The following is a 27,100-nucleotide window of genomic DNA, read 5'->3' on the forward strand; positions in this document are numbered from 1 at the left end:
AGTGAGCCCACTAACCTATCATAATCAAAGCCAAGCTTGAGCTCCAGCATGGAGGTGAGAAGAGACCAAGCACTGGGGGTGGGGGGAGCACCTTCTGAGAAAATGGACAGTTTCTCTATGTTCATCATCTAAAGGCTAAGGTTCTCAAATGTTATGTAGCCCAGGCTGGCCTTGAAGCCGCTGTGTAGATGAGGCTGACTTTGAACTCCGCACCCTCCTCCTGCCTCCTGCATGCTGGGCTTGAGGATGCCACACAGCCTGCACTGCTGTCTCCAACAGTACACTTAAGTTCATGCATAGAGTTCTTCAGTCTATTTCCTGATGAGTGAGTGTCTCTAACTGGTCCTGATGGTGGTACTGGTTTGAGAAGCCATGGACCTTCCTGGGCACAAGGCTGTAAAGGCCTCAGGCTCGCTCCGTTCCCAGCTTGGCTTCCTGAGACCTTCTATGAGTGGCTTCCACCCTCCCCACCACAGTCTGCACCCTCTGAACCCTAAGACCCACCCTCCCTTGTTTCTTTCAGACAGATGAGAAAAGCAACCAATGCAGTGAGTTTCGTAGGCTGTCTTTCAAGAAAGTGCCCCACTGAACTGAGTTGACTGTGTCTGTTTTGGGACGTGGCCCTTGGACTTGACACTGCGGGGCCTGTAATGGTGGCTGCTTCTGTCCCTAGGCCTCCTGCTTTATTGCTCTCTCAGATTCAGCACTTCACTTATTTTATCCACTTCTTGCCAGCTGACTGCACTGTTTGTATGTGTGGTGTATGCATGTGTGCCCATATGTACATATATATGCATGTGTGCACATGCGTGTGTGTGTGTGTATGTATACGTGCATGTGTGTGCATGTGTGCACATATGTACATATATATGCATGTGTGCACATGTGTGTGTATGTGTAGGGTATGTATATGTGCATGTGTGTGCATGTGTGCATGCGTCTGTGTGTCTGTCTGTGTGTCTTAGCTCAGAAGCTGACCAGGTATGTTCCTTGATCAGTCTCCACCAGGTTTTGAGACAAGGTCTTTGGCTAGGCTGGCTGGCCCACGAGCTCAGGGAATCCTGCCTCTGGCCCTAGTCCCAGCATTAGAGTTAGACCCATGTTGTTAGGCTCAGCTTTTTAATTGTTTTTTTTGTTTGTTTGTTTGGTTGGTTTTTGGTTTTTGGTTGTTTTTTTTTAGTGTGGATTCTGGGATCCACACTCAGGTGGCCTGAGCCGCAGGCCCTTTGCCACTTGAGGTGTCTCCCAGCCCCGAGGGTATTATTGTGTGAGGCTGATGGAAGTCCCTCACTTCTGTCCACTCTCTTGCTTCCTTAGTTTGCAGTGAAGACTGGGGATAGAAATCCTTCATGCCTTAAGATGCTCTGTCGGGGACTGAGGTCACAGCAATGCATTAATAACACCACAGCTGGGTTCCACCTCTGACTCCGGAGGCTGCATGTGTCACAAGAGGCTGGGCCGAGTGGGAGTGGGAGTGGGAGTGGGAGTGGGAGTGGGATGCCTGAAGCAGGCCTGAGGAGCTGCCTAGGGGATGAGGAGGGATGCAGGGGGCGGGGGGCGGGGGGAGGAGCAGAAAGCCTCCAAGGAGTGGGGTGTGACTAGGAGTCCAGCAGCAGGAAGTGGCTGGGCGGGCATCTCCAGGTGTAGCCGTGGTCCCACATGAACTTTAGCCCCGCCCCCCATCTCTACTTCTAACTGTCAGAGACCCAAGTGGAAGGGCAAACCTGGGGCAACAGACTCAGAGGCCTCAGGAGATTGGCTAGGCTCCCAGATCCCACACACACAGACTCACCAGGGCCTCAGTGTGGCCGCTCACCTCACCTCCCAGGGCCCCTCAGGGCTGCAAACACATCAAAGAGACAAAAGCTTGCTCTGTGGAGCCTTGATGGCCCAGAGAAGGGAGGTGCTAAAGGGCTGAGATGGAGTGGGGGGGGGGGGAGCACCCTCTTCCAGGCGAAAGGGAGGGGGTGTGGGGGGGAGGGCTTGTGGAGGGGGACTGGGAAGGGAGACAACATTTGAAATGTAAATAAATAAAACAATTAATTAATTTTTGAAAAAAGGCTTGACTTGGCGAGGGCCAAGGCTGGGTTTCTTCCCACTGAGGGTGAGGGAGGCACAGGTCCTGAAGCAAAGCCTGACTTTATTTGCATGGACACACTGCTGTCCCCCACTTGGGCGCTCCAGGAGCAGTGCTGGCTCAGACATGCTGCCTTCGATGTCTTAGTACCTCAGTTGGGGTAAAGAGGAAGTCCTGCCCGCACACCTGGCAGTGGTAGGGCCTCTGCAGGGCTGATGTCTTCTGTGGTGGTGCAGGAGCAGCCTCCTCAGACCCTGCAAAGGAAAGGAATGGCTCTGGTTCCCACCCAACCATGGTGCCTGTGAGCCAGCCTGGCCCCAGCATTGGGGGCACACAGCCACAGTCTCCCCTGCGGAGTGGCACTGTGTGACTGTGTGGCTGTGTGGGACTGTGGGACTGTGGGACTGTGGGACTGTGGTACTGTGTGACTATGGCACTGTGTGACTGTGTGACTATGGCACTGTGGGATAGACTGTGTGACTGTGGATCTGTGAGATTGTGGCACTGTGGGACTGTGGCACTGCGGCATTGTGTGACTATGGCACTGTGGGATAGACTGTGGGACTATGGGACTGTGGCACTATGGGTCTGTGTGACTGTGGCACTATGTGACTATAGCACTGTGGGATAGATAGACTGTGTGACTATGGCACTGTGGGATAGACTGTGTGACTATGGCACTATGGGTGTGTGTGACTGTGGCACTGTGTGATTATGGCACTGTGGGATAGACTGTGTGACTGTGTGACTGTGGCACTGTGGCACTATGGGTCTGTGTGACTGTGGCACTGTGTGACTATGGCACTGTGGGATAGATAGACTGTGTGACTATGGCACTGTGGAATAGACTGTGTGACTGTGTGACTGTGGGACTATGTGACTGTGGCACTGTGTGACTCTGTGACTCTGTGACTGTGGCACTGTGTGACTATGGCACTGTGGGATAGACTGTGTGACTGTGTGATTGTGGCACTGTGGGTCTGTGTGACTGTAGCACTGTGGCACTGTGGGTCTGTGGGTCTGTGTGACTGTGGCACTGTGGCACTGTGGGTCTGTGGGTCTGTATGACTGTGGCACTATGGGACTGTGGCACTGTGGCAGATGAGGCAGAGCACACTAAGGCAGAAGTGGCTGTGCAACAAGGAAAGCACAACCGCCACTGAAGAGAAAACAGGAGAAGAGCCAGCCCACTGCTCCTCCCTCCCTGAGCAACCAGGCTTCAAGGAATCCAGCAAGCCAGTCACAGGAAGCAATGTATGGTAGACAGTGGTTAAGGATATCACTCTTGGCACAGGACACACACACAAAGACACAGACAGTCACGGACACACAAACACACAGACACAGACAGACACATACACACAGAGACACATACACACACAGACTTGCCTGGATCATCGCCTGGCGCCTCAGGGCAGGTGTTCTCATGAGCAATGCGCTCCAAGGGTGTGAAGGGCATGTGCAGGCCACAGTGTGGGCAGGTCCAGAAGGAACGCAGACAGTCACTGTACAGGTCAGTGTCACTCTACGACAGAGGAAACGTGTCAGGACCCCTGCTTCAGCGGCTGGAGGCTCCCAGCCCCCACAGGGCATAAGTGTGACTATAGCTGCCAGCTGGGCCTGGAGCTTCCAACCACCCACTCCAAAGCCACAAGCGACCTCACTCACCGTGAGGCAGTTGTAGGTGAGATAATCAGAGACAGCGTAGCCCCCCTTGGTGGGGTGTGGAGACAGGGTAGAATTTCCAAAGAGGCCGGGCAGACTAGGGGCGGTCGTGATGGTCTGGGGTCCCACGTAGAGGTTCTGGGCTTCTAGACCAGTGAGCCTTCGGAGGCGGTAGGGAACCTACAGAAAGGGAGAGCAGAGACAGAAATGGGGTGGGCGCCCCCAGAGCCAGCTCTGCCTAAAGCCCTCCCTTGGACTTTGCCTAAGCCACTCCCAACTTGCTTTCAGACCTTTGTGGCCCCAGTGGCTCCTCCAGCCACCCTCCCCAGGCTCACCCTCTGCTGCCTCTAGCTGATGAGACCACGGCCAGACCTTAGCTACCTTGTCCCTCCTGCAAGGTGCCTCAGGCTTGGTCCCCTTTCCCCAACTGCCTAGGCCTGTCTTCACATGCGTGTGACTGACACACACACACACACACACACACACACACACACACACACTGAAGTCAGCCTGGATTCACCCCTCTCCTTGGACTCCCATGGTGCAGAATCAGAAATGACTATTCCCAGCCATGAGGATGGTTTCAGCCCACTCTGCTCACATCTTCCTCTCTGTTCTCACAGGAGACCCCTGGGCCCTCATGCTGCGCATGTCCTTAGCATACAGAAGGCACCTGTCATCTGCTCAGTGCGTGGCACATAGTGGTGTCTAGCAGCATGGCCTCTAGAGCCAAACACCGGTGCTTCCCCACATCAGCCATGTGACCTCAGGTACCACTGAGCCTCTTTGAATCCTTAAAGGAGCCCCCACTAAGTGACGCCCCCTTCTGGTACCTTGGCCACCATGAACTGCAGCAGCTCCCTGCTCAGAGCAGCCACCTCCTGGGGGCTGACTGCTGGAGACCCCATGTCTTCCTCCTGCTCTAGCTTCCGTCGCTGGGCCTGGCGGGCCAGCTGCCGGTCCAGGGCACTTTCCCAGTGGACACGGAGCCGCAGGGATGTTGCCAGGAGCCGGACGGCACTCTCGCTATCTGCGAGCTGCAGCTCTAGCCAACCGTCAGCCACCAGGCGGGAGCAGTCACCGTTGGTGTCAATGGAGCGGCTGAACAGCAGGAGGGACTGCAAGAGAAAAGCTGTGCGGCTCAGGAGGCCACCTCAGGTGCCACCTGGCTGTGTCCCTGCCTACCCCTCATTCACCCATCCATCTGTGCACTCACCTGTTCATCCCTCACCTGCCCACCTCCTACTTGTCCACCACGACACCCCATGTCCCTCTCCCACTAATCTATCCCATCTACCTATCCATCCCCCGTCCATCCATGTACCCAACTGTCTGCCTCTGCCTGTCTTTCACCTATCCATGTACCCAGCTGACTACCCATCAACCCTCATCTGTCCTTCCCTCCCCTGTCCATTCAGCTTCATGCCCACCCCACCTGTCCACCCATCCAAGTGTCTACCCATCACCTGCCTGACTACCTAGCCCCCCCCCACCTGCCTGTTCTCCCGTCCATCCATCTGTCTACTCAATATAACCGCCCAACAATGCTGCAGGCCTCCTCTGCCATGCTCTGGTGCCATGTTGGAGACACAGTGGTCAGCACAAAGCCAGCCCCACCACCAGTCAACATTCAACTTAAAGAGACAAGGATAAAATTAAAGAGTGCAATATCCTGGAAACCTAAGAATCAAGGCACCTTAGGGAGTCACAAAAAAGGGAGTGTGACCAAAGGAAGTAGTTAACTGGTGACACATGCTTTAATCCCAATCCTTGGAGGCTGAGGCAGGAACATGGAGGCCGGAAGACCCCAGACAGAGAGGCACATGGGTTCCTGACACCAAGGCAGAGCCAATCTCACAAGGGTAGGGCTGACTATGGGTGGATGGACTGGAGGCAGGTGATGTCCATTTGAGTGGATGGGTGGACAAGTGGAGGTGGGCATGAAGCTGAATGGCCAGGGAAGGGAAGGACAGATGAGGGTTGATGGGTAGACAGCTGGGTACATGGATAGGTGAAAGACAGGCATTTGGGTGATGTTCCCCTCATCATAAGCAAGGAGTAGCAAGAGGGGATTAGGATCCAGATGTCACCCCAAATGGTGAATGTCTCATTGCTACCATCTCACGGGGTCCCACACCATGCCTCTCTCTGTAGTATGCAGAAGCCCTGGCTGTGTTGCTTTTCATTGGCACGTAAGCCCCACCCAGCTGGCACAGACCCCCAGCCCCAACAGTAATGGTGGCTGGCACAAGGGAAAGGCCTCAGTGGGTCATGGGCCACAACTTCCTGTGGCCCCTGCACAGGTTCCTGCCCTTCCCCGGGAAACAAAACCAGAGGGGTCTGAATAGTGCAGACATCTGACTGACAGGAGAATCGGTTGGGGCAGCATGTGACCCTAGAGCTATTATCTACCTCTCCCTGTGCAGCCCAGGCGGTGACTCGACCTCAGCTTCCTGTGGGTAGAGTGGAACACCTAGCCCATGGAGGCGACTGTGGGCAGGCCTGGCACTTTCCTTAGTCTCTTCCTGGACAAGGCTCAGCTTCCCACAGCCACCACATCAAAGCTGCCCCAGTCTCCAGCTGTATACAGCAGCGCACACCTGCCTTGGGGCCTTGGCACATGCTGGCCCTCAGCTAAGGACACTCCTGTGATTCTGGCATGGTCCCTTCAGGACTGCAGCCAGTCAGCACATCTCATCAGCTCATGTCGTACCACCTGGTGCCCCACCGGCCGCTCCCCAAGCCCTAATTTTCCTGGTGATTTAAAAACATACACATACACACACATACACAAAATCTCAAATAGCTCAGGCTGGCTTGGAACTCATGAGCCACCTATTGGGATTACAGAGGTTCTGAGTTCTCTTGAAGACATGACATGGGCTTCCCTGAACTGTGAGTTCAGAAGGGCAGCACCCTCGGTATGCCTCTGGGTGCTGGGGACAGTGCTTGGCACCAGCGGGCACTCAACAAGTAACCATGGTGTAGAGCCTTAAATGAGAACCACCCACAACTGCTGCAGACCAGAAGCCAGTGGGTGTGGAGGGCGGCTCCTCCAGGCAACTGTCCAATCTGAGCCAAGGCCTACCTGGAGGGCCGGGATTCTGACGCAGTTCACCAGGTATGGCTTGTTGGTCTCCAGTAGGGAGACGAAGGCCAGCAGCTGATGCTTGCAGCTCATTTGGTCCCTGCCATCTGAAAAGCAAAAGAGGCATCTCAGGCCATCTGACTCTCCCTGCACCCATGGCCACCCGTCCATCACTCAGGGCCCGTGTCACAGCACACAGACAGCACGCCCTGGGCATAAGACAACTTTGAGTTATTACAAACACTGCCACAGCCTGACACTAAGGAACAGCTATCCACCTTGATGGGTCACCAGCACTATCCTGACATATGCAGTCCTTGTTACTAAATGACATGAAGTCTGGCCTGTGCTTTGAAATGCTCTGGCAAGGGCTGGTAAGGTGGCTCAGCTGGTAAAGGCGCTTGCTGCCAAGTCTGACAACTTGAGTTCAATTCCCCGGGACCCATATGGTAGGAGAGCTGACTCCGTCAGGCTGACCTCTGCCTGCGGTACCTGCGGTGACATGTATGCCCTTGAACACACACACAATAAATGTAGAAGTATTATTTGTAAAAACACGAGGTTCCAGCAAAGACCAACAAGGGAAAAATGAACCCAACCCTCCAGGTAGCTAGTGAGGGGACAAACAAGGCTGGGGACTGGGACCACTGCTGAGGGTTCTCGAGGGCATCCACAGCTCATCACTGCCTCATACGGTTGGAAATTTTCAAAGTGGAGAAAAAGAGAAGCTGAGGACGAAAAGGGAGGTAGGGTGGAAGGAAATGCTAGCAGCGAGGGCCACAGCCTGGTCACGATGGTTAACAGCGTTCATTCTGCCCTCCACTCTGCCAGTCCGAAGCCTTGTTGTCTTTTTCTGTGACCATCTCCCATTCTCCACACCAAGGTGCGTTGAGCTGGCTCTCGAAGTTGGCCTGTAGGGGCCCCTGTGGCTCTGCCTGTTGCTGCCTGTCTGCATGAGAGCTGGGGGGACCTCCCTCCTCAGGGCCAAGCTGAGGCTCTCGCTTCCCGCTTCCCAACCAGCACAGTGCTAACGGCAGTGTCTCACTGGCTGGATTCAGGAAGCGGCCTGGAAGTTCAGCACAGTGTGCTGTCTGCAGCCCGCTGGGCTGGTGAGCCTTCCCTGGAGTTTCCCTCCCACAGCACAGCACAAATAGGGGATGGGAAGGAACCCTGGGAATGCCCGAGTGAGGGACCTGAGTTGGAGGTGCCACCATCTGTCACGTGCCACCAGGGTCACTGTACCTTGGCTCCCTTCTTGGCCTGAGGCCTCCTGCCCCTGTGTGTGTAATACCTCAGGGCTGTTGGCAAAGACACAGGTGGGGTGCAGCACGGTGCCCTGCTTGGCCTGCGTGTGGAAAATCTGCAGAGGCCAAAGGCAAGCACTGGAACAGGAGGCCCCGACCTGTCCCGCGGAATACCCAGTGCCCTTTCTCCTCCCCTGGGACAAAGTCCTTCTCCTTATTCACCAAGTCCTCCAGATTCCTGCCCAAGCTGGGTGTGACCCTCTGCCTTGCCCTCCTCCAGCCCTGTCCCCTCTGGCTAGTGTGCAGAGCAACCCAAGGACAAAGCCAAGGGTCTTTCTGTCACACTAAGTTCCCTGGAACCCAGGGGGTGCTGAGGAAACACGTTAAAAGAGAAGTCTACCTGGTCTGAGTCCTTGCGGCCACTGTTGAACGCATCGGGCACAGCCAGCTGTGGGTACAGCCCCCGCCCGAGCACCAGCTTGAGCAGGGCCAGTTGGTCTCGGGTCAGGTCCTGGGCTGAGCTGGCAGCTGCCTGCAGCTGCTCCAGGTTGTGCCGAAGCTTGAATTTCACATCCTGCAAAGGCAAGAATGCGTGGTGGCTCTGAGGGATCCCGACCCCTGCTCTAGAAGGTGTTTGTGTCTCCTGTGTCCCATGCCCCTTCATGCCCCTGGCCCCGTACATGGCCGTCCCACCTGGATGTCAACGCTGTCAGCCCTCTGGGAGGTAGAGCCCTCTCGGTCCTCTTCATCGCTGGAGCAGCCATCCTCCTGCAGCCTCAGCACCTTGCGCCTGCGTCCCCCACCCTCCTCATGCTGTCGCTTCAGCTGGTGCAGGGCCCTGCGCTCTCGGCGCTGCTGCAGCCGACTGTAGCTGTCCCCTGGGGCCACTACCTGGGCCCCACTCAGCAATCCATGATCCTCCAACAGCTCCTATGAACAAGAAGGGCTCAGGTGAGTGGGCTCTGGGCTGACACAGCCTCAGGCCCACAGGCTGGTATGTGATAACTTCCTGGTATATTCTCCTCAGTGCAGAGTGAGGGTCACCCCATACCTCCCAAGGCTGTGGAGGCGGGGGGCGGGGAGGTCAGTCCTTGGCCCCAGACTTGAGTTCTGTGCCCTGGGAACAGCTCTTACTCATGAACATCTGGTCAGGCACAGATGGTTCACAGGAGAGTCAATAGCAGCTATTCCCAGAGCTGCCTGCAGGCTCACTTGAGGGCTAGCATGGGGCCCTCAAGGTCCCACAAGATTCTTCTCAAAGCTGGGTTATGCCTGGGAACCTGTCAGGAACACCTAATCTCAAGCCAGACCTGGCCATGCATACCTGTCATCCCGGCACTCAAGAGGCTGAGGCAGGGAAATCATGGGTTTGGGGCTAGCCTGGGCTACTTAATAAGGCCCTGTGAAGAGAAGAGGGACTGGACGTTTCTACTCAGTGATAAAGCACTTACCTAGCATGAACAAGGCCCTGGGTTCAAGGTCAACAAGAGTAGAACCAAAGCTCTGGAAGCTGCAGAAGTGGGCAAGGAATGACTGAGCCCAACACTGAGAGCCTAGCAAGGTTTCTGAGTCCTAACTGGCCCACCTGCCCTCGAGGCCATGGGCTACCCCAGGAACTCCTATTGCCTCCATGCTACAGACCACCACAAAGCTCAGTGTATCTGAGCTTCCTGTAAGTGACAGAGAGAGGCACACAGAACTGAAGCCACACAACAGTGGAGCGCACAGCTCTGTCCTCACTCACCTCCAGTGACCACAGTGACACGCTGCCCACACAGCCTGCCACGTGAACATAGGCGGCAGCTGGAGAGCTATTGTATCTGCCCATTGGGACTGAAGAGTGTCATTACTTTCATCTTCCAGGGGAAATTTCCAGGGGAAGCTAAGGCCCAAGGGTTGTGGTGGAGGGCGGGGCCTCAGGGGAAACCACACTGTGAGAACGAGCCGAGCCACGTTGGGCTGCAGACACATTGGCTGTCCTGTCACCTTGAATGCCCCCCCCCCCCGCCCCCAACACTCACCCTGAGCTGCAGGTCAGCAGCCTGGGGCCAAGGTGAGCCTCTCCCCTAGGATGCCATACAGCCAGTGACCCGTGTGCCTTCCCCAAGAACACTCTCCAAGGTCCACGCTTTTGCCACCTTGCCAAGGCTGCCCCAGTCCTGCTCCCCTTGTGGGACGGTGATGTGGTGGGGACCCAGTCACCCAGAAGGGTCTGGTCCTCACCTTGAACTGGCGCCGCAGGTTGGCCATCTCATACAGCCGGTGCTCCTCCACACCCCGGCGGCGGCACCACTTTCGAGAGTTTCCGCTCCGCTCAGACTTCACCTGGTTGAGGGGCAGACACCTCAGAGTGAGGACCTGGCCAGCTGTGGGAGCAAGCCCCAGCACGGGAGCCTCTGAAGCAGGGCGGGCTGGGGGCCGCTCTAAGGGACCCTCCTATCCTTTTTCCAGGACTCAGCCCCAGAGCTCATGCACCCCGACAGGAGCACCCAGACAGCATGCTGGGTTAGGTGTCCTGGGTCCTCCCCCTGAACTGCCACTGATGAGGGCTCAGGAATGGTAGACTGGGTATATAATGTCCCCCAGGAAGGTTGGCCTTTCTCTAGATAGCACTGGGTTCTGTCGGATACCCTGTGGATCCTGGGCTGGGCACTGGCTGCCACACCCCCACCCCCACCCCCACCCTGGGCACCAGAGCATGAATGGCAGGGACAGAGATTCCTTGGGTAGACTCAGGGCTCAGAAACATGAAGCAGCACAGCTGGAGGGTCCTCCAGTGGGGTTGAATGACAAAGGCACCCAGCCCAGCCTCACCTGCACCCAGGCATTGAAGACATTGAAGAGTGTGAAGGGGTCACCCTGGTCACTTTCCAGCGGTCTCCGGGCAGTGGCACAGTCCAGGTTGCTCTGGGCACTGCGGGTGAATGGTGACTGGACGCTGAGGGCAGCAGCAATGGTGAGCACAGGCTCTGCCAGGCTGAACATGGAGCCGAGGATCAGCATCTTCCCTGTGGACAGCAGGGGCAGCTAAGCCTCGGGAAAGTCAGCTCTCTGCTCTGGGGCACTCAAGGGCCCTGCTCTCACCTCCTTCTCCACTGCTCACAAAGAGCCTTAGGAACCAAACAGGCCGATGCAAACCTACAAGCTGAGATTTGTGGTCCCAGAACCTTAAGGAAGAGCCTCTGTTTCCCCATCTCTCCACTAGAGATCATGACCGGAGTTCCTTCCTTCAGCTCATAGGGCCCATTTTAATGCTGGCCAAAAATTTGAGCTACCCCTGACCTCCACCAGCCTCCCTTGGCTTGATTTCCTTGGCTCCCAGTGGCCACAGCTCTCCTCCCCTAGTAAGACTTGCACACAGCCTGCCCTGGTTTGTCTTGGTGCTGACTGTGCTTATAGCAGAATAAAACTGGCCACAGCCTTCATTTAGTTTGACGAGGAGGAGGAGGAGGAGGGTGGGGAGGAAGAGGAGGAAGAGGAGGAAGAAGAGGAGGAGGAAGAGGAAGAGGAGGAGGGAGAGGAAGAGGAGGAGGAGGAAGAGGAAGAGGAGGAGGGGGGGAGGAGGGAGGCAAGAGTAGGAAAAAAGGGGGAAATGGATGGCTGAAAGGTGATGTGGGACAGGGAAGGTTATGGGTAGGCACACTGGAAACACGTGTCCATATACCTGTGCCCATCAGTGAGGAGCTGGGAATCCCCGGGCTCTGGAGACCTGTGTGGACTTTCTGGGAGCTCAGACCCTGTCTGCCTGCCCCTGTCACATGCCTACACATCCACACTGCTCTCCTTACTGCTCCCTGGAGCGAGAGGCACTGAATAGTCAGACCCAGGGCTGCATGAGGCCCCAGCACGCCGAGATCCCCCTCGGTCCCTATCATTCACCTGTTTTGTGTCCATGAGACCCAGCAATGGGCTTCCCGGGACCGTCCCAAGACCATTTGTGTCTCACTGTGAGCCACTCAGAGCCAGCCCATCGGGGGCCATCTGTGCCACATGCCCTCTGCTCTGCCACTGCACATGCTCGCTTCCCCCCAGGTGACAAGTGGGTCACAGACTCACACCCACCACAGGAGAGGATGTGGAACATGGAACCACAAGCTCTATGCCTTCCCTGATGGGGCCTGCTTCACACACACCCTGGAGCACGTGCCAGTTCCCTGGCTGAGCCTGCTTCCTCACCTCTCCTGACGAGGATCAGAGGCCAAGTCCTCACAGGGAGCAGAGGAAATGGGGTGAGAGCCCGAAGCTCCCCTGGCACAGCACAGTAAGAGCCCTCAAGCACACTCCATCCCTCAGCTCTGGTTCCTTTACTTTAGCCTGAACTCCTTCTAAACAGACAAAAGCAGCCATCTGCTTGGCCATGCATGGGAGGCCTCAGACACCACGGCACCTCGTCTCTTTGGGCTGCTTGACCGGGGACATGAGAAATCACCTCGGCCACAGAGTTGGGCAGCGTTGGGTGTGTGGGTGGCCCTGCTGAGGTGGCAAAATGTGGGCTGTGGTGGAAGCAGAACATCATGAGTCAGGAGGACTGAGGTACAGGGTGACTAAGAATGAGTAAGAGGAAGAGACAGCCTGCTCTACACATCTCGTGACAGCCCAGGGCCGGCAGAGCAGGCAGGAGCAGGCTGTACAGAAGTGGGTGGATCTGAGCTGTGGAAAGGTTGGGACCAGGCTGGTGAGGGGCCATCGGACCTCGCTCAATCGGGCACCTTCATCTTTCCCTCAGGCCAAGCCCACTCCCAGTGTTAGCACCTGCAATGGGATAACTGCCCTATGAGAATGAGTCCTAACAGCGTGTCACAGGCAGGACAGTGTTTGTAGGCCCACTCCCTCAGGGCTAAAGCCCCTTCTTGGGAATGGATAGAGACAGGCTCACCCCATCCGCTCCAGGACACTGAACCTCAACAGTGCAAAGTTAGAGTTAGGTTTCACTGGGCCCCAGGCCTGGTCCATCTCCTGACTCACCAGACTGATCTGTTCATTTTCTACTCACCCCCTAAACACACATACACTCACACACACACACACTCACACACACACACACATACACACACATACACACACACTCACACACTCTCACACACACACTCACACACACACACACACACACGCACAATCTCTCACACACACATATACTCACACACTCACACACACATACACACTCACACACAAACATACACACACTCACTCACACACACACATACTCACACATACACACACTCACACACACACTCACACACATACACACTCACACACATACACACACACACACACACACATGCACAATCTCTCTCTCACACACACACATACACTCACACATACACTCACACACATTCGGCAGAGTTCTCCTTAAACACTCCAGTCTTTCATCCAAAGCTTCTTACTGACCCCAAGCCAGAGGCAGCACTATCCCTGCCTGCTGTTGGGCCTGTGCTTACGTGTCAGTTTAGCCCCACTGCCGCCTGGCACCCTCAGAGGCAGTGTGCTGTGTCCCCCAGGATAGGCCTCTCCTCCTCCTGTGCATGTGTGAGCTCCGTGATTGTGGGATGAGTGTGGGGTTTGACTCTTCACTGTCCCACTGGCTTCTCCAATACTACTGGCTCACGGCATCTAATGATGGGGTGGGAGGTGGCACTATTGTGGGCACACTGAAGCTGCTGGGAGGAGCAGTTTGCTGTGTCACACCGACCAGCAGGCCTCCAGTGCAGCGGCTCTCAACCTGTGGGGCACGACCCCACTGGGGACTGAACAACCCTTTTGCAGGGTTGCATATCAGATGTCCTGCATGTAAAATATTTACATTATGACTCATAACAGTAAATTACAGTCACGAAACAGCAATGATGGGAATGTTATTGTTGGGGGCAGTATCCATGACAGCATGAGGAGCTGTGGTAAAGGGTCGCAGTGTGAGGAAGGTTGAGAGACCTTGCTCTAGTGGAACAATAGCCACCAAGGCGAGAGGACCCCACGATCACAATGGTGGGGCTTTGTATGGTTTTGGCTTCTTGACTACATACATACAATTGGGTTGTAGGCTACTAGGCAGGGACAGCTGGAATGAGAATGTAGAGGAAGGGAGCGGGCTGCAGAGCGGACGTACCCTGTTGCCAGCACACACATACGCATACGCCACGTCTGACACTGACCTGCCCGAGTGGCCGTTTCCCACCCCGCCCCCTCCAGTCTCACAGCATTTATTGTCACCTAGTGATGATGTGCCACTGAAACAAGATGAATAGATGTAGCTCCCGGCAGAGGACACCTTTACAAACACTGGACTGTCTTCCCAGCTTGTCCCATTTCCGGCTGGAAACACTCCGGAGCAGAATAGTGTTACTTCCTTTTAGCTTGATCCAACCCAGCTGTTTTCTTGACTTTGTTTTAGAATGAACCTCTTCTGCATCATTTAAACGAGGTTCATGCGCTCATCAAAGCCAGTAACACAACCCTCTATCTGCATAGTCACTTGCCCACACAAGTATCTGAAGATGAGGTAGACAGCCTGCTACCTTCTGGCCCTGGCCGCAATACGCCATGGTGGAAGTCAGACCACACAGGGCCACCTCAGAAAGTGACTTCCGGAAGGAAGAACTGGAGTTTATCTTTTCTTACCCTTCTAAGGTTCTTTCCTTCCAACCTTATCTGCCCTCTTCCTCTGCCAGCCATACAGGCTTCTAAAATCACATTGGAAGGTTCCCACAGGGCCTCAGCACTGGCTAGTCCCTTGGCCTGGCACGCCTTTCTGTCACATGTGTCCAACATGGCAGCCACTAGCCACGCATGGCCACAAGTACTTGGATGTGGCTGATCAAAACATGTGTGCTGAAATATGAAAATGCACACTGGACTTCCAAGACTTACACGAAGAAACAACACAAATACCGGATAATTTTATACTAATTGTACATTGTGAAATGTTTTGGGTGTCTGTTTAGACAAAATGAATTACCAAAAGCGGACTCTCCCATCTCCCTTTGGATTCTCCCATCTCCCTTTGCTGAGTCTAAAGTTACACACAGTATGTCTGGTTTATGTGGGAATGCACTGCCCATTCTGTCCATACTGCTCGCACCTCGTCTCCATATCTCCCATCTCCACATAGCGTCAGCTTCCTGAGCAAGGTGATGGTAGGGCCTGGCCCTCCCTATACCTCCTGTCCATCTCCTGTTCTCGCTCTTGCTCTCCCCCTCCCCCTCCCTCTCTCTCTCTCCTTGTCACACCTATGCTGTCACACCCCTGTGTATGCCTGGTCTGTGAGTGTCCTAGGAAGGACCCAAGTGGCCCACGGGTCACTCAGAGTGAGCAGGTCTGTGAGCTCTGGGGGAAGGGATCCTTACCAATTACAACATCTACAGGCAGCTGGGCCAGCAGGGACCCGATGGGGGTGAGGGCCTCCGAGCTGTCCAGGGCCCCCTGCTCTTGGAGATAGAGGATAGCGGTTTCCACGCTGGCAGGTGGAGGGGGCTCGATGAAGGGGAAGGTGCGTGGGTCCCCCACACTCATACTCTTCATCTGCAATGACAGGCAAATATCCTCAGGGAACATGTGAGCCACTGTGGTACACAGACTACAGGGCATCAGATTCATCAGACTCCAAAATACCTGCAATGTCTATCTGTCTGTCTGTCTCCCTCAAAATTCTACTTGGAAGAAGTGCAATTCCTCAACCCGTTAGAGCAACTGACTTCCAGCTTACAGAGGGACTGCACTGGGCTAATCTGACAACTTCCCCGGGACAAGGCACACCGAAGCTGGAGTGCCCCTGACACCCTCTCCGGGTGGGGGAAGCTGGGGAGAAGCCTAGAGCTACCAAAGCCGTACTGCCTAGACCAGTCCACCACAGCACAAAGCCCTTGGATTGCTCCTTGGCTGGGCGTGCCGCCTCTGGGGGGCGCAGCAAGCCTGTGACACATTTGGCTGTACTGTGCTGTGCTTACTTGTAGGCTGAAGAATCCCCACCCATCTAGGGGGCCAGGGGGTGAGTCAGTTCCAGGAGAATGTAACGAGACACCCCCATCACCAGGCTCATCTCAGCATCCAGATCAAATACTTCTCGGTGACAAGAGAGTTCAGAGAGCCTGCCTGGACCATCTGGGGCTTGGAGGTCAGGCCGCCCACCTGGCCACCTGCCATCTCAGCTTCAACCCTGTTCTTTGATGCTGTTAAAAAGGACGTCCCATGGGTAACGCATGCCATCCCAATACCCAAGAGGCCAAAGCAGGAGAATTCTGAGTTCAAGGCCAGCCTGTGCTATAGAGTGAGATCTTGCCTCAACACGAGCACACACACACATGATCACACACACACACACATGATCACACATACAAACACACACACACAATATACACACACATATACACACATACACGCATACATATACACGGAAACATACACACACATACATACTTTCTCTGTCACACAAACACACACTGAAAAGTTGGGGAAAACATTTAAAAAGAAAGCAAAAGTGGAGTGTGTGTTTTGCTTTAGATTTCCCGCAGTGCTCTAGCCAGTGCTTCTGCAGTTGTATTTTGAGATCTAGTGACAGGCTCTTTGTATGGCCCAGACCGGCCTCAAATCCCACATCCCCCTGATTCAGCCTCCTGGGCGCTGGGACCCTAGGCGTGTACCTTCATGTAGGCTGCTGTCATTTTAACTGGCAGGTGGATAAGTCACCAGTGGGTCAGAGGATCCGTCCCAGACACGCCTGGGCTGTGTGGAACCACGGCAGGCACAGGTGGCAGCCTCCCTTGCTTCCTCTCTTTTTTTTCTTTCAATCTTTGACAATGAACCCAGGGTCCTGTTTGAGCTACACTGCCAACTCTCTCCACGCTTCCATTTAAGACAGATCAGCCTCACCTCAACTCACTCTGGAGCCTGGAATGAACCTCACCCTTAGACCTCCTCCTCCAGAGCTGGGATGCCAAGTGTGGCCGCCATGCTGGGTTTGCACAGTGTTGGGGATGGAGCTCAGTGCTGCACTCATTCATGCGAGGCTCTCTAGCTGAGCTCGGCCTCAGTCCTGACAGGAAACTCTATATATACACTTGCCACTCAGCCTCCGAGTGAGAACAAGAGAGCTCTGTTGGACATCCCATGAGGATCTCTGTTACAGACACTAAACCAAAAGCTACACTACAAGACAAAGGTCATGGTTTAAATGTCTTAAGAAATCTGGGGCTGGAGAGATGGCTCAGTGGTTAAGAGCACTGACTGCTTTTCCAGAGGTCCTGAGTTCAATTCCCAGCAACCACATGGTGGCTCACAACCATCTGTAATGGGATCCTATGCCTTCTTCTGGTGTGTCTGAAGACAGCAGCAGTGTACTCACATACACAAAATGAATAAATAAATCTTTTTCTTAGAAAGAAAGAGAGAGAGAGAGAGAGAGAGAGAGGGAGGAAGGGAGGGAGGGAGGGAGGGAGGAAGGAAGGAAGGAAGGAAATAGGTAGGTAGGTTGGGAGAGAGGGAGGAAGGAACGAATCCAGTGTCAAAAGCTCTGCTTCCAGCAGCCAAAGCCCTGGCTGTGCCCTTGGATCTGTGGAGCAATTCTCCAATCTGAGTGTGAACAGCCTTGGCTGGGTCAAAACCCCTCTGGACTCCTCTCGCCAAGCAAGATCAGGAGGCCTCACCTGAAGCACCAGTGCATCCAGGGCCACCCTGCGGATTTCCGGGACTGGGTACGGCGCAAAGGCATCATAGTCAGACTCGGCATAGAGACGGTAGCAGACGCCGGGGCCCGTGCGGCCCGCTCGGCCCTTGCGCTGCTCAGCACTGGCCTGGCTGATCCAGAATTCCTGCAGCCGCTGCAGTTTGGCCTGTGGGTCGTAGCTCATCTCCTTCACCTTCCCTGGGTGGAGAGAGGGTAGGAGCGGGTGCTGAGGAGGGCAATGAGCATGCGCAGCAGCACAAAGACCTGCTGGACATCCGTTCAGCCCCATACATGCCACTCTGCACCACAGCTCCTGAGAGAATATTCTAGGCCTGCCCCAACGTTCTGCTGACTTCCAGAGCATGGATCAAGAGTGCCCAGTATATGCTGCACCCAACCTTTCAGAGGTGGGACTTGGTGGGAGGGCTTCGCATCACTGCGATGTGAAGGGGACAAGTAGGGCTTCACCCTGCTCTGGCCCCACCCCCTTTTGCTTCCTGGCCCAGAGTGAGCTGTCTTGCTGTCACACACTCAGACTTTGTACCACAGGCCCAAAGTCCCAGGGTCGCTAGGGTCCCCAGGGGCAGAAGCCATGAGCCAGGCACATCTCTGCAGAAGCGATGAGGTGAGGTCTGTTAGGTAGGAGGCTGGCTGACACACACACCCTTTATTTACCTTTTTTTTTCCCCCCCTGATCTTTGCTCCTTCGGATGGAGCAGTCATCACACACACTCCGATTAAGTAAGCAGCTACTACTCACAGGCATAGGTATAGTCACGGAAGACAGCCACAAGCAAAGGTGCTGGTCTCCAGGACCAAGTGCACAGCCACACTGTATCCACTATCTTTGCTGAATTTTACTGCCTCAAAGTCAAGAGCATACCGTGTCTAACAGCACTTAAACAATGTCTTCGTGGTACATGATATTATGGGATGTTTTGCCTGCCATGCTGCCACTAAGTCCTAAGGCTCTCGGGCATTCACAGTGTACCAGGTGCCCCACATCCAAGAGAACCAGTTCACTACTCCTTGCAACATGAGGATGGTGTTGTTTCCATTTCCATCTTACAAAGGTGTCCACGACCGGACCCCAGTCCAGTCGGCTCTAACACATCTTAGTAACTAGGCTAGGCTGACAAACCAGTGAATCTTCCAGTTGGGAACACAGAAAATAAAGCCAGGGATTTAGAGTATAATGTTGGTCCTGCTCCCCAACTGTGGAAGCAGGGGTGATTACCAGGTGTGAACACTTGTACAGGCCCCAGAAAGCTGGGGCAAGGCTATCTAGAAAGGAATAGAGCTAGCTCAGCAGGAGATCAGTAAGCACAAAGGCCCTGGGGCAGATGTAAGCCCTTGGAATGTCTGGGGGATGCTGAGGTGTTGCCTGGGCCCCACAGCTCAGTACCACCTCCTCCCTGCAGGGGTCTAGGGCTCCGTGGCCACATCTCGATCTACACCTATGTTTCTCCCAGGTCCTCGTGGTAGCGGAGTGTGCGTAGAGTGGCATCCTCACCAGAATCCACCACGAAGCGGATGCCATCGATCGTGACTGAGGTCTCGGCAATGTTGGTGGACAGGATGCACTTCCGGACTCCAGCTGGAGCCACATCGAACACCTGGGGCAAGGGAGGAGGTCACGTCAGGAGCTAGCTCAGCCCTGACAGACCTGCTTGTTTCAGTGACATCCTGGGTGTTCCAGGCATACTTTACCCATGGCCTAATACAGCCTCCACACCCTCCTGGGTGCCTACCTCTCCTACGCATCATCTGAGCCATCTCAGGCCCCCCTCCTTCAGCTCCTCAGCCCCTGAACATTTCTTAAAACATCCCTTGAACTCGGTCACTGCCCCTAAACCCTGGCTCCTTCCCAAGTCCAGGCTCTCTGTCTCTACCCTCCACCCACAGAGCTGTTCTATGGCCTCCTGGTTCCAGTCGAAGACGAACACACTCCAACGCTTACCAACCCTATCTGCTTCCTCCCTGCTCAGAGCTTTCCTATGGCTCCCCAGTGTGCTCAGGACAAAGCCCACCCACTTGTCAGTCCCAGACTCCTGTCACCGAGGCCCTGTCTAGGTGCTTGGAAACAGCTAAGCATAACGGCCAAGAGCAACAGCTATGATGACACCCAGCCTGCCACATGTCTCTGTAAATAAAATTTCATTGGAATTCATTGAGAGCACCTGTGGCCTATAAACCTGAAAGCATCCCCCTCTGGCCTTTCACAGAAAATCTGCCGACTCTTGGCTAAGATCCTGGGTTTACAGGCTACTTGGCCATCTGATGGCCATGTGACCCCACAGAAGCCCACTGGCCTGGGACTGGGGGATAAAGCCAGCGTAGCTACACTTGCTTCCTGGCCTAGAGACTCCCCTGCTTTGCAGACTGTACTCAGTACCTTGTCCTGGTCAGACACAGAGAGGGCGCTGTGCAGCGGCAGCACCACCCAGCGCTGGGTGAGGCTGGCATAAGCCTGGGCTGCGTCCAGCACCGTGGTGATCTCCGCCATGCCACTGAGGAAGACAAGAAGGTCCCCCCGCTCCTCGGGGGGATACTTATTGTCGATGGCCTCCAGCACCCTCAGGAAGGGCCGTGGGTCCAGCTTCTCTGACTTGGATGCTGTCTGGTCTGCCTCCTGCGGCTGGTAGACTACCTGTGAGAGAGCAGAGTGCAGTCACATGCTGTCTCTCTGGAGCAGCAAGCAGGCAGGGGCTACGGGCTCACGGGGGGTGGTGGGACTGGTTGGTAGGTGGCACACTCAAGGTGGGTAACTTTTAGAGGAGATAGTGAAATTAAAGAAAAAAAACTGAGGTGCTGACAGTGCTAGAGGTTTTAAAATTCCGGTGCCGACTACAAAGCTGTGTTAACTAAATAGCATGCATGCTCTTAGGGAATGGTACCCTGAACCAGAAGAGCTGAGCCGGAGAGGGCCCTGCCCAGCACTTCTTAGGAAGCATCCACACGGGCATGCAGACCCACAGACGACTAGCAACACTGAGGTCCTGCCCTGCATTTGGCTACACCAACAAGCACAGAGCCTCACTACACAGGCAACATCTGGACAGGGTGGACACATCTGACATGTACATAGAGATGCAACTAAAGATTCTATGATGGCAGACCATCCAGCCCAAAACGTCAAGCCTGCAGCCTGAGAGAGCCCTGCCCTGTAAGATGGTAGAGCTGTGAGAAGCCTGAGGCCCTGAAGGACTGTGTACAACTGAGCAGTCTTTCCATCTGGAAGAGCTGTAGTTCCTAAAAGAAAAATATTGCCTCTCCCTTGGCAGACCCTAGTGGGTGGGAATGTTGAGGGACCAGATACTTCAACATGAGGGGCTGTCGGCTGCAGAGACAGTGGGAGACCGAGTCTAGGGAGGCCGCAGCAGTGCTCACCGTGATGGGGAAGAGCCTCCCAGGCACCTGCACCACCGGAGCATGGCTGAAGTAGCTGGAGAAGAGAGAGATGTTGATGGTGGCCGACATGAGGATGACCTTGAGGTCAGGCCGCTGGGGCAGCAGGCGCTGCAGGACACCCAGCAGGAAGTCATTGTGCAGGTGTCGCTCGTGGACCTCGTCCACGATCAGGACCTGGTACTGGGGCAGGCTGGGCTCACGCTGGATCTGGCGTAGGAGCAGCCCCACCGTCAGGAACACGATCTTGGTGGCTGCCGACCGAGTGCTTTCAAAGCGGATCTGGTAGCCAACCTGGGGTGGGAGGAGGGAAAGCAGCAGGTCGGGAGAGGATGCGACAAAGCCCAGGCACCAGAGCTCCTCCCTGTCCTACATGGGAGTCTGAGGCAGAGCCATGGCTGCCGGTCACACTGAAGTCGCCACGGTTCTGCTTGGCACACAAGGCGCCCTAGAGCTGGATTTCCTCCCCTGGATGCAGGAGACTATGTGTGGTTACACTCTCGTCATGTCTGCTGCAGTTCATATCAGAGCAATGGACAGGAATCCTAACAGCTATGATTTCCCCCTTCTTTGAGTCTTTATTATGCACCGGAAACACTACCTGAATGCTGCGAGTGCATAGCTCATGTGACCCTCACCCCATGGCCCTGTCTTGACTTCACATGAGGAAACACAACCACTTATCCCAGGTAAGAGCTGGGACAATACTGAGAAATATTTCTTAACCCTGACCTCACATTTCCCCATACACACACCCATGCCCCTCACATATACACACAACCATACCTCACACACACCCATTCCTCATGCACACACATCTGTACCACATACACACACCCATACACTCACACCCCTACCTCCACATACACCTACACCTTCTTGATGAACTCTGGCTTTAAATGCAGTTCTTTGGGGAGGGGAGTGGTTTTTTGAGACAGGGTTTCTCTGTGTAGCCTTGGCAGTCCTGGAACTAGCTCTAAAGACCAGGCTGACCTCAAACTCAGAGAGCCACCTGCCTCTGCCTCTCTAGTGCTGGGATTAAAGGTGTGCGCCACCACTGCCTGACAGGAGTACTTTTTCATAGCCTAAAAGTAGGCAAAAAGTCTCAAAACAGGACTCAAAGTGTACTAACCATAGGAAAAACAAGGAGAAGGCAGGTGGGAGAAAAGGCTGAAGGGAGTTACATTATAATCGCAACAACAGCAGAAAATTTAAGTGGTAGAGACATGTTTAGATTCCTAGAGGCTGCAGGTGTGGTGGCGAATGTCTTTAATCCCAGCACTTGGGGGACAGAGGCAGTCTTTAATCCCAGCACTTGGGGGGCAGAAGCAGGCGGATTTCTGAGATCGAGGCCAGCCTGGTCTACAGAGTGAGACTCTGTCTCAAAATGAAATCCAAGCATTCTAGAGCATAGAGTACTGCAACAGGTTAGGGATGCAGTCCCATGACATACACACATACACACTCATACACACACACATACACACACAATAACAATAACAAACCTGTCTTTAATGGCTGCTAGGAAATAAGATGCCTGAGCCTGACAAATGCTTCCATCTGTCTAGCTGTTAAGGTGCTATACTGGTTGATGCTAGCTAGCGGACCCTGTACAAGCTTATCTGTAGAGAGACGTTCTAGAAGAATCGTCTCTAGTTCTGCGCCTAAGTGTTAACTTTTATGCACACTGCCTCGAGGACTATCAACTCATCCTACAGCAGAAAAACCTGGGAACCTGCTGTGCTGCCCACCTGGGAGCCATACTGACTGAGGCTCTCGAAGCCAACGCGCTTGGCCAGTGAGATGCAGGCGATTCTCCGGGGCTGAGTGCATGCCACGTGACTGAAGCCGGCGGCCAGCAAGTACTGGGGCACCTGAGTAGACTTGCCACAGCCTGTGTCCCCGGCCACCACCACCACCTGGTGTTCCTTGAGAGTCTGCAGGATGCGGTTCCCATACTGGGCGATGGGAAGTGCCGCTCGCTCACGCTGCAGTTTGACGAGCCTCCCAAAAGCCTGCTTCTGCTGGAAGTCTAGGTAGTGAAGCAATGCACGGCGGAACTCGGACACTCTCTCGGGCGGCAGCCCCCTGCCGGGCCCATGACGACCCCGAGTGTCTGGGCTGAGAATGGAGAGGTTGATGCGGTAGCGTGGGTCGTAAGTGAGAGGTAGGTCAGCTAAAGCAGCGATGCCATGTTTGGGCATGCCAGGGTCCTTCTCCTTCTTCTGGGAGGTCTTGAGGTGCTGGAATCTCTGCAGGCGTTCAAAGAAAGCCCAGAACTTCTGACACTCCTCTGAACCACGACGGATATAATCCTCATCGCGGAAGAATACATCTTCCAAGAGACAACGAGTCTCTGGACAATTCCAGTCCCATTTCTCCGGGGCCTCTTCCTCCCTGGGAGCTCGATGGTGGTCTCGGTCTCGGTGACCCCTCCCCTCCCTTGTCCTGGGAGGAGGCATGGTTCCTATCAAACTGCTGTCACAGAAACAGTCTCCGTTCTGATCGCTTAGACTAAGTATTCTCACCTAACTCCCGACCCCAGGAACTGCTTTCTCTTCAAAGAGTCACCTCCCCTTTCCATGTACAGAGGCTCTGTGGACGGCAGGGTGGGTAGCCAGGGGCCTGGTGGGTAGGTGGAGCTGCACAAAGCGCTTCATGACTCCTGCAGTGGTCTCTGGAAGGGACAAGGGTCCATTCTGGACTTCCAGGTTCTGGATGTTTGGAGAAGAAAAGAGAAGATATATATCCATTCACTTTTAGAACATCAGTTAAAAGCCTGTTGTTCTTCAAGCTCTGGACTAGGAGGAGGAGGAGGCCATAAATGCTACTACATGTTGGTCACATGATCAGTCAAAGGGGAGTCTTGTAAGGAAGACAGAAACAACGACAATAGGCAACAGACTTCATCTGGGGTCTGTCGGGCTTCACAACACTGAATGGCGTCCCTGGAAAATGAACGGAATGTATCTGTGGTGTTAGGGATTGGTTTTGCCTGCCTGGCACATGCCATCCTTTACCTGGCAAGTTTCCATCCTCCTTCAGAGAATAGCTCATCACATACACATGGCTCTCAGGGTTTAAGCAAACAACAAAGGCCTGGCCAGCCATGGTATTCCTTTTGGTCTGAGGAATGGACACAAGTCCCAGTCAGGTCCCTACTCTGGAATTTGCACCTGGTCGCTAGGAGAGAGAAGCCCTCTGTTTTTATCTAACCAGACGAGTTGGGTTAAACCTGAACCCATTCAGAGTAGCTCTAGGGCATGAGTCTTTCCTAGATATGTACCTCCGACAAAACCCTGCCTGTGGACACAGTGGTCTGACCACTGTGAGGGGGCGTAGGAGACGCCTGGTGATATCACCAGTGTGCAAGGCTTAGTTCCTGCCAACACTCCGCTTCTTGGCTAAGTAAGAAAATGCCTTCCACTGCCCTACAGTGTTGAGATAGAGCCCGGCCCCTCACACATGATACACAAGTGGTCCACCACTGAGCCATTCTGCTTGAAGTCAGAATCTCTCCGGTCAGCTGAAGAAAAATCACAATGAAGGACATAGCTGTGTGCCCAATTTTCTGGAGGGAAGTCCCTCATTCTTCCTTTTTGTATAAGTTATATCTTATTCTGTATATGTGTTTTGCCTGCGTGTGTGTATGTGTACCAATGACGCCCTTGGAATCCAGAAGGCGCCAGATCCCCCTGAAAGTAGACTCACAAGTGGTTGTGAGCCACCATGTGGGTACTGGGAATTGAACCTGGATCCTTTGGGAGAGTAGCCCATGCTCTTAACCGCTGAGCCATCTCTCCAGCCCTTCATTCTTCTTTCCTAAAAGGATTTATCAGGACAATGAGATGGCTCAGTGACTAAGGGCATTTGCCACCAAGCTTGGTAAACAGAGTTTGAGTCTTGGAACCCATATGGGAAGAAAGAGCTGACTCTCTCAAGTTTTCCTGCCTTACACACACACACAAATAAATAAAATTTAATATGTGGGGGCTGATTATGATTTTAAGAGGCCCACACACTCCCTTGGTAAAGGACCTGGAGACAAGCAGGTCATCAGGTTTGAATCTGATCAGTTACCACAAGCAAACAAGTTTATCTGAAGTGGTTTTCTTCATCTATAAAATGGGAGCAGTATCATCAAATATCAAAAACACTGTCAAAGAGGCCAAACGGCCACTATTACTCAGGTTTAATGCTTTCTCTCCACAAGAAGAGATTCCAACACATGGAAAACAGCAAAGGCACAGAGCATCCAACCAGGGGGGAAAATAACACAAAAGGCCAGGAATTCTCTCTCGATGGCATTAGCAAACCCAACTCAGCCTTCATTCTCTCAAGGGTCATCATGAAAGAGCCCAGAGGTTGGCTTTATGCAGTCACAGGGGTGGGAGGGACTTGGTCCCCTCTTGGGAGTTGTTAGAGCTACCTTTGAGTGTCCAGGGAGGAAGACCTTGTGAGTCCCACAAACATAGCAGACACTGCAGAGTACAACACTTCTGAGTAAAGACTGAAGCTCGGTGATGACAGGACTGAGAGAACTCTATTCTAGAAGGGAATGAGGACCAGGCCTTGGAAAGCTGCTAGAAGATGGAGCCAGTGATCCTCAGAAAAAGACTGGGACAGTAAGGAGGAGAAAGCTCCTTCTAGGCAACAAAAACCCTGACTCACACTAGGCCCAACATCAGCACCCATGGCTGCCAATGGGTCTGTTCCCTCGGGCATTTTACTCCTTCATTTGGTTTGGGGTCTCAGGTAGTTTAGCCTAACCTTGAACTCTCCACACAGATAAGCATGACCTTGAACTCACTCACCATCCAGTCTCCACCACATAAGTGCTGGGACTGCAAGTAAGCACCATTATGTCCAAGTATGGCTTACCGGGCCATCTTCCCAATACCTCTCTTTCTATTTCTCTATTTCTCCCTCTCTCCCCTCTCTCTCCTCTCTCTCTCTCTCTCTCTCCCTCCCTCCCTCTCTTCCTCAGACCTCCATTTGAATTTCTCCACTTTCTCCATCTTGTTTCAACTTTTCCTCAAATTTATTTATTTTTGGAGACAAGAGTCATCCTATGTAGACTGGGTTGGCCTTTAACTCACAATCCTCCTGCTTCAGCCTCCTGTGCTCAGATCCAGCACCTAGCTCCCGGCCCTCTATTTGTTTACAGTTCTCCAGTCAATACTTTTATCTACCAATGGTGCCTTTCTTTACAGCTACCACTCCGGTATTTCTGTGTAGTCTCAATCACATATGTATACATATATGTTCACTTTCTCACAACATTAAGACTATTTCCACTCTATTTTGCTAAGCTAAATAAGCAGTGCGAGGAACGCAAATCTGGGGTGCATTTCTTCCTTTCGCCATTTTTCAGCACGACTCTACTATCACCTCCAACTTTCAAGGTTCTGTTTCAAACTCCATCTTTTCATAACTGTGGGTCTCACCACCATCCAGGCTTTCTTGCCAATCTCTTCCTGGCGCCCTTGTGAGCCTCTCTTGCAGGCACCCCATCACCCTGGTCCCCTTTTCTCTCCCTTTCTCAGAAACTTGTTCCCTCTGTGGTTTCAGTTCCGGGCCTCTTGGTCCTCCAGCTTCTAAGAATCGCGCACCGCCAGAGCTCTCTGGGTCCTGGCACATTCCTTCATTAAAATTGGGGTTCTCTTGACTCCCCTGCTCGCTCGGAACTATAGCCCCACACAAATCCTGCACCAGGGACCAAAGCCACGCAGACACCCCGCACACACGCCCCGCCCCTTACCTCCGAAATAGCACGGACGCCTCAACTTCCGGTCCTAAATGGTCTGCGCCTGCGCACGCTCCCGCCACTCTCCAGACTGCGCATGCGCAGATCGCGAAAGCGCGACCTGGCCTCTCCGTACAATGAAGCCCAATAGGGAGTAGCGGGCGGGCCAATGCCCATCGCACAAAGCGCTCTTGGGCACCTGGCTTCAGGCAGTGTT

The 27,100-nt window shown here is 54.0% G+C and overlaps 1 protein-coding gene across 11 annotated transcripts; it reads right to left on the reverse strand.

Moving 5' to 3' along the window:
- Positions 1 to 2,120: 2,120 nt before the first annotated feature.
- Dhx34 (DEAH (Asp-Glu-Ala-His) box polypeptide 34) lies at positions 2,121 to 26,979 on the reverse strand. Of its 11 annotated transcripts, none has more exons than XM_017312311.2 (17): positions 25,952 to 26,890; positions 22,889 to 23,851; positions 21,120 to 21,431; positions 20,125 to 20,379; positions 19,243 to 19,345; positions 17,710 to 17,927; positions 15,415 to 15,589; positions 10,889 to 11,082; positions 10,298 to 10,399; positions 8,768 to 9,004; positions 8,475 to 8,648; positions 8,073 to 8,190; positions 6,831 to 6,937; positions 4,576 to 4,860; positions 3,746 to 3,922; positions 3,467 to 3,602; positions 2,121 to 2,331 (listed from the first exon to the last, which is right to left on the reverse strand). In XM_017312311.2, exons 2-17 carry the CDS (start codon positions 23,597 to 23,599, stop codon positions 2,198 to 2,200), a joined length of 3,438 nt encoding a protein of 1,145 aa, XP_017167800.1. In that variant the 5' UTR covers positions 23,600 to 23,851; positions 25,952 to 26,890; the 3' UTR covers positions 2,121 to 2,197. The 11 variants fall into 11 exon arrangements, 8 of the variants coding, with proteins under 8 accessions (XP_017167800.1, XP_006540432.1, XP_030098852.1 ...); XM_006540369.4 differs by having other exon boundaries at positions 25,567 to 26,890; NM_027883.3 differs by lacking the exon at positions 25,952 to 26,890 and adding an exon at positions 26,899 to 26,933 and having other exon boundaries at positions 2,122 to 2,331.
- Positions 26,980 to 27,100: the final 121 nt, after the last annotated feature.

Source organism: Mus musculus, chromosome 7 (genome assembly GCF_000001635.26).
Source record: "Mus musculus strain C57BL/6J chromosome 7, GRCm38.p6 C57BL/6J".
Classification (NCBI taxonomy): domain Eukaryota; kingdom Metazoa; phylum Chordata; class Mammalia; order Rodentia; family Muridae; genus Mus; species Mus musculus.